The sequence below is a fragment of the Enhydra lutris genome, unplaced genomic scaffold (genome assembly GCF_002288905.1).
Source record: "Enhydra lutris kenyoni isolate GAN:26980312 unplaced genomic scaffold, ASM228890v2 scaffoldscaffold13, whole genome shotgun sequence".
NCBI classification, from domain to species: domain Eukaryota; kingdom Metazoa; phylum Chordata; class Mammalia; order Carnivora; family Mustelidae; genus Enhydra; species Enhydra lutris.
The window spans coordinates 32,249,370-32,260,306 of record NW_019154097.1 but is presented as its reverse complement, the minus strand read 5'-3'; the positions used below and the strand labels follow the sequence as shown (position 1 = coordinate 32,260,306).

Genomic DNA, 10,937 nt, shown 5'->3' with positions numbered 1-10,937 from the left:
CAACCCCATCAGTGGGCGTCTGGGCAGGTGCTAAGAACGAGAGTGTAGATACAGTTATTACCATGGAAGATGTGGCTGCATGTGGACGTGACCTTGCTTCTGGAGGGCCTGAAGGAATTTGGACTTCACTGAGGCTGAACGCTGTCCTGTATATTATGTAGCACATTTTATTAAAATCAGAGCAGCTGTTGCAGAATCTTCCAGAAACTCTCCCCACTGCTCTGCCCTGGACCCCACTGCACTTCCACTCCCCTACTCCTCAGTCTCATTACAAAGCTTAACAGAAAAAGCCGAGGTGGGCACGTGGTGGGACTGCACAACCCGGAAGTTAAAAAAGCAGATCATGGAGTGGGAAGTGTGATGTCCTACTTGTGTGTAGTGATGCTAGAAAGGATATGTGTTGGGAGGAAGCTCTTTCGGGATAGACCCGAATTCTTAAAAGAAGTTAACTCTGGAAAGGTACACCTGTGAATAATTATTGTATCATTTATCCAAGTGAGTTAGTATCTGTAAAGTGCTTAGGGCAACACCTAGCAGTCAGTTAACTGCTATAAAAATAATTATACTAAATAAATCTAGGTTTTTCAACTTTCCTACCATAAACATGTATTACATATAATGGGTAATAAAAGTAATCTGTAAAAGACTTCTGACTCCATTAAAGTCAATCGGAAAAGAGATGCTTTTTTGTTGTTAATGAGATTTGGTGACTAATGATCCAGGGCACTGAGCCCAAGGAAGGAGTCAGAAATGACCTTCAAGTGCCAAAGGGAAGCCTGGTGGACCATGAGAAAAAGGAAATCAATAGATGTTCTTGGCAAGGCCCAGTCTGTGGGAGGCCTACTTTAGGGAAGGGATAGGAAAATGCCCTTCTCAAACACACAAAGAGGCCATGACCTGATTTTCTGAGTCAAATCTTTATTTGGCAAACGAAGCTCCTTCCTGACAGTGCAGCCACATGAGGGGAGAAGTCAGGGACCGCCCCTCAGAAGCATGTCCTCCAGAAAATGAGGAGTCAAGAGTCCCCCATCCTCTGCTGTTGCTTTCGTGACACGATGGATGTGGTCTGTGGATAATGGACTGCAGGGCAACAAGGCCCTTCCAAGATGCTCCCTTCCCTGGAGACGCAGAGGGGTGGCGGGAATTGGACCCAGGGGCCAGGAAACCTCATGCCCATGGTCTGCTGGGCTGTGGAGAGCTGGGTAGGAAGGAAGCGCCCTGGAGGAGAAGGCTCCAAGGGACTGCAGTCCTGGATTCCAGCTCTCTGGGAACAGACAGGGGCTCCAGGCTCTGGCTGAGGCCCCGCTTGGAGTCACAGGCAGGCTCCATCCCCCGCTGAATCCCAAAGCTGGCCCTGAGAGGAGAGGCAGCCACTCACAAGAAGGGGTTGTCATCGCCCCTCAAAATGGGCTGTGATTTCCTCCAAAGTCTTTCCTTTGGTTTCCGGGACACAGGACAAAGTGAAAAGGACACTGAGGATGCAGAAGGCGGAGGCAAGCCAGAAGGCACCGTAGGGCCTGAGCACCTCCTGGAAAGAGAGGGGAAGGCCTTGTGGACATAGCAGATCAGGGGCCCTCGTGCGATTCCAAGCTGAGGCCCCCGGCCTGCCTTGCCCAGGCTCCGGGGAGTGAGAGAGGGTCTGGCCCGGCCATCTGGAAGCCTGGGCCAAGCCCCATATGGGGTGTGGATGTCGTCTGCCTGAGGAAGCTGATGCTCACTGTCACACCTCCTACCAAGTGACAGTGGGGCTGCCCCCGCGCTGGGGTCGGCTTCCAGGGCCCCCAGACCCATGCTCCATGCTCTGCTTTGGCCCTGGGTTGAGGTCCTTGCCTCTAGAGGAGTCTCTTCTTGCTGCCAGCAGGAACGGGTGGGCTCTCAGCAGCTTGAGATGGGGCATGTGAGCTCACAGGGCACTTGGGGCTCACCAGCAATGGAGGGAGGAGAGAGCAGTTCCCTCCGGTCAGAGCCTGGCCACCCTCCCAGCGCAGGCGACCTCCCACGTGCCAGAACCAAAGCCCCCTCCCTTGTCAGCTCCTCCTCCTCTGGGACTTGCCACCCCCACACCCCCTTGGAAGTTCTTCTCTCAGCCTTTTGGACACTCTGCACTCCTGAGTCACTGTCAGGTCCTTTGCCATCTCCTCCCTCCTTTGTTGTTCGTCTCCCCACAGCTCCCAGCAAGCCATTTTCACCTCTACTTCTCTGCCCTGGTCTTCCCAACATGTTCCCCAGGGCAGCCCATCTGAGCGGGCCCAGGCCAGTCCCAGGCATCCACGCCTCTCATGGCCTGCCCCTCCTTGCTCTAGCCCAGCCTCCTGGTGGTTCGTTCTCTCTCCACTGTCCACTGCCATCCCAGTCCAGTGGGAAAGGGCACCCTGTCTACCTCACTGCTGCCCCTGGCTCCTTGAACAGGCCTGGACCTAGTATGTCCCAGGAGGCGTGAGGGGAATGAATGCCTGACCAGATGGCCTGTGTGCTCCAGAACCATCCTCCCCTATCAGCTGGGGAGCCCTTGGGGCAGGATCCAAGTCTGTGTCAGTTCATGTGTGCGAAAAAGCAGGATGTTAAAATGAACGGATGCCCCCACAAGCTTAAGGGGAAGGTGCCGTCATCCTCCTCCATTTTCAGCCAAGGAAGCTGGTTCAGAGAGGGTGAGCAGCACACCCAAGATTGCACAGTGGGAAGTGATCAAGGCGGGCTTAGAGCCCAGGCCTGTCAACTCCAAAGCCAGGGTTCTTCCCACACAGCCCTATACCCTGGCCCATGTTCCCAGCGTCCAGTGGCAGAGGCCAGTCCTGCTGGCCAGGAGAGCCTGAAGTCTCCCAGATGGTCATAGCCTGGGTTCCTCACCTTTCCTGGCCTGTCAGGCTTCCCCTCAGCCCTGACCAGGATGGCTGGTGTCCCAGGAGGGTGGCTTTAGCCTTCATGCGAAGCCACTGACCCTGAGTCTCCCGCAGTTAAGCATAATTCTGAATAGTGCTCCCCACCGACTATGAGGGGGCCCTCTGGGCCTGTACTCACCATAACACTGCTGAACTCTTTCGTCACCAGGAAGGCCATGAACCAGTTAGTGAGGACGCACACACCAGTGGCCACGCCTTTGACGTGCAGAGGAAAGATCTCCGACATGAGGAGCCAGGGGATAGGCCCCCAGCCCACAGCGAAGCCTGTGGGAGCAAGAGAGGCATCAGAGCCCATGCGGACGGACCCTCGGGCTTGCCACAGCACCCTCGTGCCAAAGCCTCGTGGTTTCCAGAAGGCTCTGCGCCTTCCTTCAGCAATGTCTTGGGCCAGTCCCGCCACTGCTTACACATCAGGCTTTTCTCTCCAGAATGGGGTCATGATGGGGCCTGCTTGGAGGGCTGTTTTGGGGGGGGGTATTAAGTGAAAGGGGTAGAGAAGGGCTTAGCTCAGGGCCTGGGACAGGGTCAGAGCCATAAACGCAGAGGTGGGGACCCATGGGCTAGAGAGGCAAGGCTTGGTAGGCCTGGCTTGCTGGGAGCTTCAGGAAGCTGGTGGTGATGGGAGGTCCCCATAGCACCCCCAACCTCCCCACGGACCCCCTTCTCACCAGCGATGAAGAGGCACACGCTGCCCACCGCCAGCCAGGCCAGCCCCACACTGGCACTGGCGGGCTCCATGGAGAGAGGCGAGAGGAGCTCCACGTGTGAGGAGTTGCCGGGGCCGCCCTGCGTCAGCCTGAAGTAGGCACCGAAGGCACTGGTGCTGAACACCATGACCACACCTGCGAGCGGAGGGTGGTGGTGGGCGGGGCCCTGGGACAAGGGGCTGCAGCCTGGGCCTGTGGCTGGCACTTGGGTCTGGAGTCTCGGGGTGGTGTGGCCACAGCAATGCGGCCTGGGTTTCTCTGGGAGGGTTGTGAGCACTGGTGCCCAGACTGGCGGCCCCCAGCCCCATCCCACCAGCCCTGGCTCAGACCTTGAACCATAGCAGACTCCGAGAAAATCCGAGGCAGAGCCTCCCTGGCCTGAGCAGCAGCAGGGATTTAACCCCCATGCGGTGGATTGTCTCTGGGTCCTCACCATGGCCCTCCTTGGCCACCATTTCATACCGGGGAAACTGAGGTTCAGAAAGGTGAAGTCACTTGCCCTAAAAGACCCCAAGCTTCCAAGTCACTTCTCCTCCCGGGTCCTCAGTTTCCACGTTGTAAACGGGGCCCTGATGGCACCTGCCTGGAGGCTCAACGCGAGGGGTGCGGGAAGCTTCAGTGACCCTGGGAGCGCGGGCCTGGTGTTGGGGGAGCGCCCCCGTGAATCTCCGCCTTGTTCTCATGGGTGCTCGGCGGGCCTTTTCCTGCTGCCCTGCGGTGGCCTCAGAACAGACCCTCCAGCCTGTGGTTGGGAACCCGGCCTATGCCACCCTGCTTTCACAGGGCCAAGTCCTGGACCTCGGGCCTCACCTGACAAGGTCAGGAGCAGTCTCCGCCCAGCTCTGTCCATGATGAGGGCCGCCAAGGCCGTGACCAGCACCTGGATGATGCCCACGATGACCGAGGCGAGGCTGCTGTCCTGGGGAGATGGGCCGAGGTGGGTCAGCCAAAGACCCCGGGACTGGGCATCCAGATGAGGCAGGCTGGGGCAGAGGCCTCTTTACCTTGAACTTGGCCTTCTCAAAGATGGTCTCTGCATAGAACATGACAGCATTGATCCCTGACAGCTGCTGGAAGGCCATCAGCGAAACGCCAATGATGAAGGGCTTGTAGATGCCAGGACGCCTCAGCTGGGCCAGATGGAAGCCCTGCTCAGACAGAGGCCGGTGTCAGTGCTCCTCCCTCCCCGCTCCTGAGGGACCACTGTCCTAAACCCTGAGCATCAGCTCCTTGTCACCCGGGCCTCCCATCAGGGACAGGTCACCGCATCACTTTAGCCTTACCATTTGCAAGGTGACAAGATCCTCACCTCCCCATGCCCTTTTCTGATTTGTTGGGGGGTACCACGAAAAGATTACATGGACACAAAGCCAGGAGTTCCAGAATCCCACCAGCCCTGGGCTAGGCCTGGGCCGAGCTCTTGCAGCTGCTGAATCCCTGTCACCAGCAGGCACGTGCTGGGAGTCCCATCTTACAGGTGCAGAAAGGCAGGCTTAGGGATGTGAGGGTCACACAGCAGGCAAGTGGCAGAGACAGAGTCTCCTGCCATACAACGCCCCGCCTAAAACTCCAATTCCTCAAGTCTGCATGCCTGTGTTTCCCCTTGACCCAGCCGGCCTTTTCTCTTCCTGGAGTGGTAAGGTCAAGGCTAGGGCCCAGGTAGTTAGTGGGGCTCCAGCAGGCCCCTGCTTGCTCACACAGCGGACGACGCCCCCACTTGTGCCTCCATTCCCCACGTGTGTATGCGAAGCCTTGGGGATGGGCTGTGTGGGCCTCCCCTGGCTGCAGAAGGGCTGTACCTCCCCGTTTCCTACCCACCCCCCACCCTCTGTCCCATCCCACCCCGGCTCTGGCTCCAGCCCCTTACCTGGTGCTCAGCCCCAGCAGGGGCCTCCGCCCGGACCTGCTCAGAGCCCCACAGGAAGTGCATGGCGGCCATGGCTTCCTGGTGCCTCTGCCGGGTCAGCAGGAAGCGGGGGGTTTCGGGCATGTAGCACATGAGCAGCAGCATGAAGGACGCGGGTACACAGCCCAGAACAGCCAGCCAGCGCCACTCTAGGACCCAGCCTGGTGGGGGGGGCAGGGGGGCAGATGTCAGAGCGGGAGTGGGCCAGGCTGGATCTTATCAGGGCGTGCCCACCCTCTCGCCAACCCAAGGACTCAGCTTCAAGTGTGGGGGGCCTCACTACCTCTGTGTGGCTATGCTCGTGTTTGTCACCAATATTGTTGTCACCAACTGGGGCTGATAAGTATTGTAGAAATGCTGGTGGGTACGTCATGATGCTACATCGGCTCAGTAAATATTTATGCGGCAATTAAAGACAGAATGAGGCATTTGCTCTTTGTCTAAAAGGTAGGGGAGGGAGAATGAATATGCACAGACTCTGGAAGGCCACCAAGCAGCGGGCGAGGCTGGCTCCTCTGGACGGGAAGGGAGACAGCGTGGGAGAGACGCTTCATGGAACACCAGTGGATCAACTGTCACAGAAGCTGATTAAGGAACGTGCTGGTTAGGATGAGCTGGAGGGAATTCTGTAGGCATACTGACCCCCGCGTGTCTGTCCCAAATGTCAATGTCTGCATTTGGCAGGGGGTTTGGCACCCCGAGGGGCCCCCAAAGCAGCCAGGCTGCTGGATGGTAAGTGGGCAAAAATCAAAGAGCCCAACCAGGATGTCGCCCACTCTGAAGAACCAGACGGCACATACTCTGGTCCCTCTGGGTCTCAGGACATCCCTTTATAATTCTCATTGACAGCTTTGGACTAGGTGGGGTTCTTGTCACTTAAAGACAGAAGAAGTAAGGCTCATTGGGGCAGTGTGACTGGCCCAAGGTCACACAGTAAGTGTCCCCTGACATTGTACTGTCTGATGTGAAGACTCTCTCCACCCCAGTTCTGGTGAAAACATGTCTGCCTCTAGAAGCTTCCTCATGCTGACCCCAGCTCTGACCCTTGGGTCCCCTGGAACCCTCCTCTTTCACACTGCAAATTCAGTACTGGTATTTCTGAGAGACATGCTTGGGCCCTCCATGCCCCTGGGCTGAAGAGTTTTAGGGGTGTCCCGGCCACCCCCTCGAGTCCTCAGTTTGTCACTGCACAGTGAGGTACTGACCTAACCGGTCAGTCCCCACCCCTGTTGCAATGGGCTTCTGCCCTGGGAAGATGAGGACATCCCCTTCTCCAGCTCTCCCTGGACAAGACGCAGAGAGATGTCCCAGGGGCTCAGGGAGCTGGTCTATAGGACAGGCTGTGTGACCTTGGGCAAGTCCCTTGACCTCTCTGAACTTCAGTGTCTACAGCTGTGAAAAGGCCACACAACCATGAACCGGGATCAAAAGAGAGGCTGTGAAACTACCTGCCAGGTAGGCCAGGAGGATGCCTGTGACGACCATCAGTTGTACACAGGAGCCCAGCAGCCCCCTCACTGCGGGGTAGGAGATTTCAGAAATATACACCTGTGGACAGTGAAGAAGAAACTTTACTCGGGCTGAGAGTTCTTTTTAAAACTGAAAAGCCTCAGCCCTTCAGAGTTGAGGAGAGCCTTGGCGGGGGCTGCCGCAAGCCAGGTAAGCAAGCAGGCCCCAAGTCGGCAAAGCCCTCCCCACACCTCCCCAAGGATCAGCAGCAGGTGTTTTAAAGGGGAGTAAGGATATAGATACATGGCTTGCTGTGTGTGTGTGTGTGTGAGAGAGAGAGAGAGAGAAGGCCACAAAGCCTTTCAAACTTCGATCACATTGTATGACTACCCTTGATAAAACGCAGGTTCTGATGCAGTAGGTCTAGGGTGGGGCCTAAGATTCTGCCTTTCTTTTCTTATTTAATTCACTTATTTGAGAAAGAGCAGGGAGCAAGGGAGCGGAGGGAGGGGCAGAGAGAGAGGGAGAAGCAGACTCCTTGCTGAGCAGGGAGCCTGAAGTGGGGCTCCATCCCAGGACCCTGAGATCACGACCTGAGCTGAAGGCAGATGCTTAACCACCTGAACCACCTGGCCCCCCCCCCTCCAAGATTCTGCCTTTCTGACTACCTCCAGGTGACACCCGGGCTGCTGGTCCCAGAATCACACACTCAGTGAGAGTGAGTGAAAGCCAACTCTTTGCCTCAGTTGCTACCAGTGACTGCCACTGCTTTCTCTGGGATCCGGGGCCAGAAAGGTCTTACCCATACTTCTAGGTTATTCTGTACCTTATGCCCACGAGTTAGATGGGTGTGTTTTTGCCCAGTAACAAAACCCAAAACATAAAATCCGACTCAGCTGCTACCTGCTGCCCAGCAAATGCGGGTAAAATGAGTCGTGGGAGCAAAAGAATGACCAGGGAGGACTCTGAGCCACTACTTTTAATCTTGACCAGGTTGGCGTGTGGCTGGTGGACCATCCAAGCCTCGTGGCCAGCAGAACGGTTTACTGGTCACCCTGCAACTTCCGCCGCCAGGGTCCAAGCCCTCCACAAGCCACACCAGGGCTCTATGTGCAGCTTTGCTTAATCCCTACAACCACTGCATGAGGTAAGGCCATTATTCCCATTTTACAGGAGAGGAAAGTGAGGCACAGAGAGGTATACTCTGCCCCAGCAAGTGAAGATCCCTGGATTTCACCTGGGTAGACGGCTCCCAAGTCAGCCTGGACAGTGGTGCATTGGAAGATGGGAAGCAGCTGGAGGACGAGTTCCTGAGTAGTGAAGGGGAACAGCAGAGCCCAGCAGCCTTTGCTGCCAGGACAAACAAGAACAGGATTTTCCCGCTACACTGTAGTCAGTGGTCCGAATGACAGCGGGAGAGCTAAGCCTTACTCTAGGCTTCTGTGACCATCCACAGGTGGTATCTTATTTGTAGAGCAAAAGAGAGGCCTGGTTAAGTGGCACAGTCCTGAGTTCGAGTAATAGCTTCGCCACTGCCTAGTTGTGGCTCGACAAAGGGCTTCAGTTTCTGAAGCTCACTTCATCTGTCAACGAGGATAACGGAGGCTCCTTCCAAGGCCCGTCGCGGGGCGGGGGGGGGGGGGGGGGGGGGGGAGGGTGCCGGGAAGGAAGATAAAGACGGCGAGGGGCGCGGTGCCAGGCATCCAGGACGCCGCAGCCAGGGAGTACCACGCCCCCAGTCCTTCCCCGTCCCAGGGCGCGAGGCTGGGGGGCACTCACCGGGGCTACGAGCGAGGCAATACCGCAGGCCAGGCCGGTCAGGAGGCGGCCCCCGAGCAGCATCCACACGTTCTGGGCCGCGGTGATGACGGCAAAGCCCACCACGAAGGGCACGGTGCAGAGCAGCAAGCTCAGCTTGCGCCCGGCGCGGTCCACGAGCCAGCCTCCCAGCACGCCCCCCCGCCGCGGCTCCCAGGGTCACGATGGCCTGGGGGCGGGGCGACCGCACGATGGAGAGGGGACGCCACCGCGCCGCAGCCCAACCTCGCCCTCAACTCCAGCCCCAGCAGCCTCCGGGAAGAGGGGATGGAGGTCCCAGGCTGGCGGTCGGGGGTAGGGAGCGGGTGACCCCCGGCAGGAGAGCCGGGACGCACCGGGCAGAGGGTCTCAGTGCCCGCCCGAAGCCAGGTAAGCGCGGGGGCCCTTCGCGCGTGGGGTGGAGGACGAGGAGCCCAGGCGGGCTGGAGGGTGAGCCCGAGGCCTCACCCCGAACCAGGAGGCGGCGGCGTCATCGAGGCGCAGGGCTGGGGACGCGGCGCGGCGCAGGCTCGGGATGGCCGGGGAGCTGTAGCCGAGCGCGAAGCCGAAGCTGAGCGGGCCCAGGGCGGCGGCGAAGGCGGCGAGGAAGACCCGGCGGCTGAGGGGAGCGCTGCGGGGACAGGGCGGCCGGTGAGCGGCGCCGGCCTGGGCGCAGCAGGAGGGGCGAGGCTGCGTCCCGGGCCCGGGTCTCCCCCACCCGCTCACCTGCCGCCGGGCGGCCCCAGGAGCGGCTGTGTCTCCTCCGGGTCCTCCGGCGTCATGTCCGCAGCCAACGCCTGCCTGGTCAGCTCTGTTGCCTGAACTGCCACGGGTCCCGCGAGTGCAGCCGGCACCCGTCTCTCTGGGCAGAGCCAGCCAATAGGCGGGGAGGGGAGGCTCTGGGTTGGGATGGGGACGGCCAATGGGAACGCCAGGCGGTGGTAGCCTCGCCGCTAGGCACCACCCTCCAAATAAAAGCCGACCAATAGGAGAAAAGAGCCGGTTGGCACCGCCCACTGGAAACGCCCCTAGGACCTGCCTAGCCAGTGCTTAGGGGGGCGGAGTTTGTATGTGGGCCTGGAGTAGAACCGTCCAATAAGAGTGTGGTGCGAACCCAGAGGCGGGATCAGAAAGCGAAGCGGAACCAGCCAATGAAGGTGTAAAGCGGGATTTCATCTGCTCCTGGATCCGCCTCTCTGTCTAGCTTCAACCAATGAGGCTAGCAGCAAGACGAAGGTGGAGCCGCTGCACAGCGCACGGGACTTCCCGCACAGACTCAGGGCAGCGGCGGCTGTGCTACCTGGTCGGCTGTGCGGTTCCTGCTCTGCGTTAACTGGTACCCTGGGGCCAGGGTTCAACGCGCCTGGCCAAGCTCAGCCCACTGACACCCGCAAGGAGGAATGTCCTGGGCCGCTCTCTTTCCTCTCTCAACCTGGGCTGCTGGGGGCAGAGGCATGGCCCTGCGCGCTGCAGCCGACCTCGGTGCGGGTCATGACTCGGAGCCCGCAGACTGCTGACGGCTACGAGCCGACAGCCACCAGGACCTCGAGGTGCTGCGGAGCTGTTTTGGGCAGGGTCCTCATATGTGTGACTGATCGGGGTTTAAATGATGAACCCCAGGTTCCCTGTTAAGTTCCACTCACTTCATAGGCCATCCTGACTCTGGAATCTTCATCTTAACACCTGCTGTCTTGGAATCTCCTGCGGCTATTAATAGCCAACTTCTTCACTTGAGCACCCAAGTGACTGCCGGAGGTAGGATGATGTTAGAGCTCTGATGTTAGGGCTCGGCCGTTTGTACCCAACCCTTCTCTGGGTGAGGCAGCTGAGTTGGGGTGCTGAGTAATTCTTGAAAGAACCAGGACTATGAGAGTAAGAGGTTTGGCTTCTAATCCCTCTCTGGGCCTCTATTTCCTCATCTCTAAGTGGGGATGACAATATCTACCTTCCGGGATGGTTTTAAGCAGAGGCAATATCCACGAAAGACCAAGCACATGTGAGGCCCTCAAATGCTAGCCCATTTGATTATGAAAGTCGTTTGGCCTGGTGCAACCTCCTGATTGTACTATCTTTAAAGACAGGCAACTGCCCCTCTATGCTTCCACAGCAGCTTGTGCTCGAGTTATAAATTCTTATCTCAGCACTTATCACTGCTGTGTGATCACTTGTTTACTTCCC

General features: G+C 58.2%; 1 protein-coding gene across 1 annotated transcript; it reads right to left on the bottom strand.

Annotated features, from left to right (window-relative positions):
* Positions 1 to 901: 901 nt before the first annotated feature.
* LOC111146156 (solute carrier family 2 member 8) lies at positions 902 to 9,541 on the bottom strand. The gene is given in 11 exon segments (XM_022501589.1): positions 902 to 1,528; positions 3,019 to 3,164; positions 3,569 to 3,742; positions 4,418 to 4,526; positions 4,612 to 4,755; positions 5,475 to 5,674; positions 6,962 to 7,061; positions 8,742 to 8,921; positions 8,923 to 8,949; positions 9,228 to 9,390; positions 9,486 to 9,541. Coding segments are annotated over 11 exon segments (1,437 nt in total). The 3' UTR covers positions 902 to 1,390.
* Between the last annotated feature and the right edge of the window lie 1,396 nt (positions 9,542 to 10,937).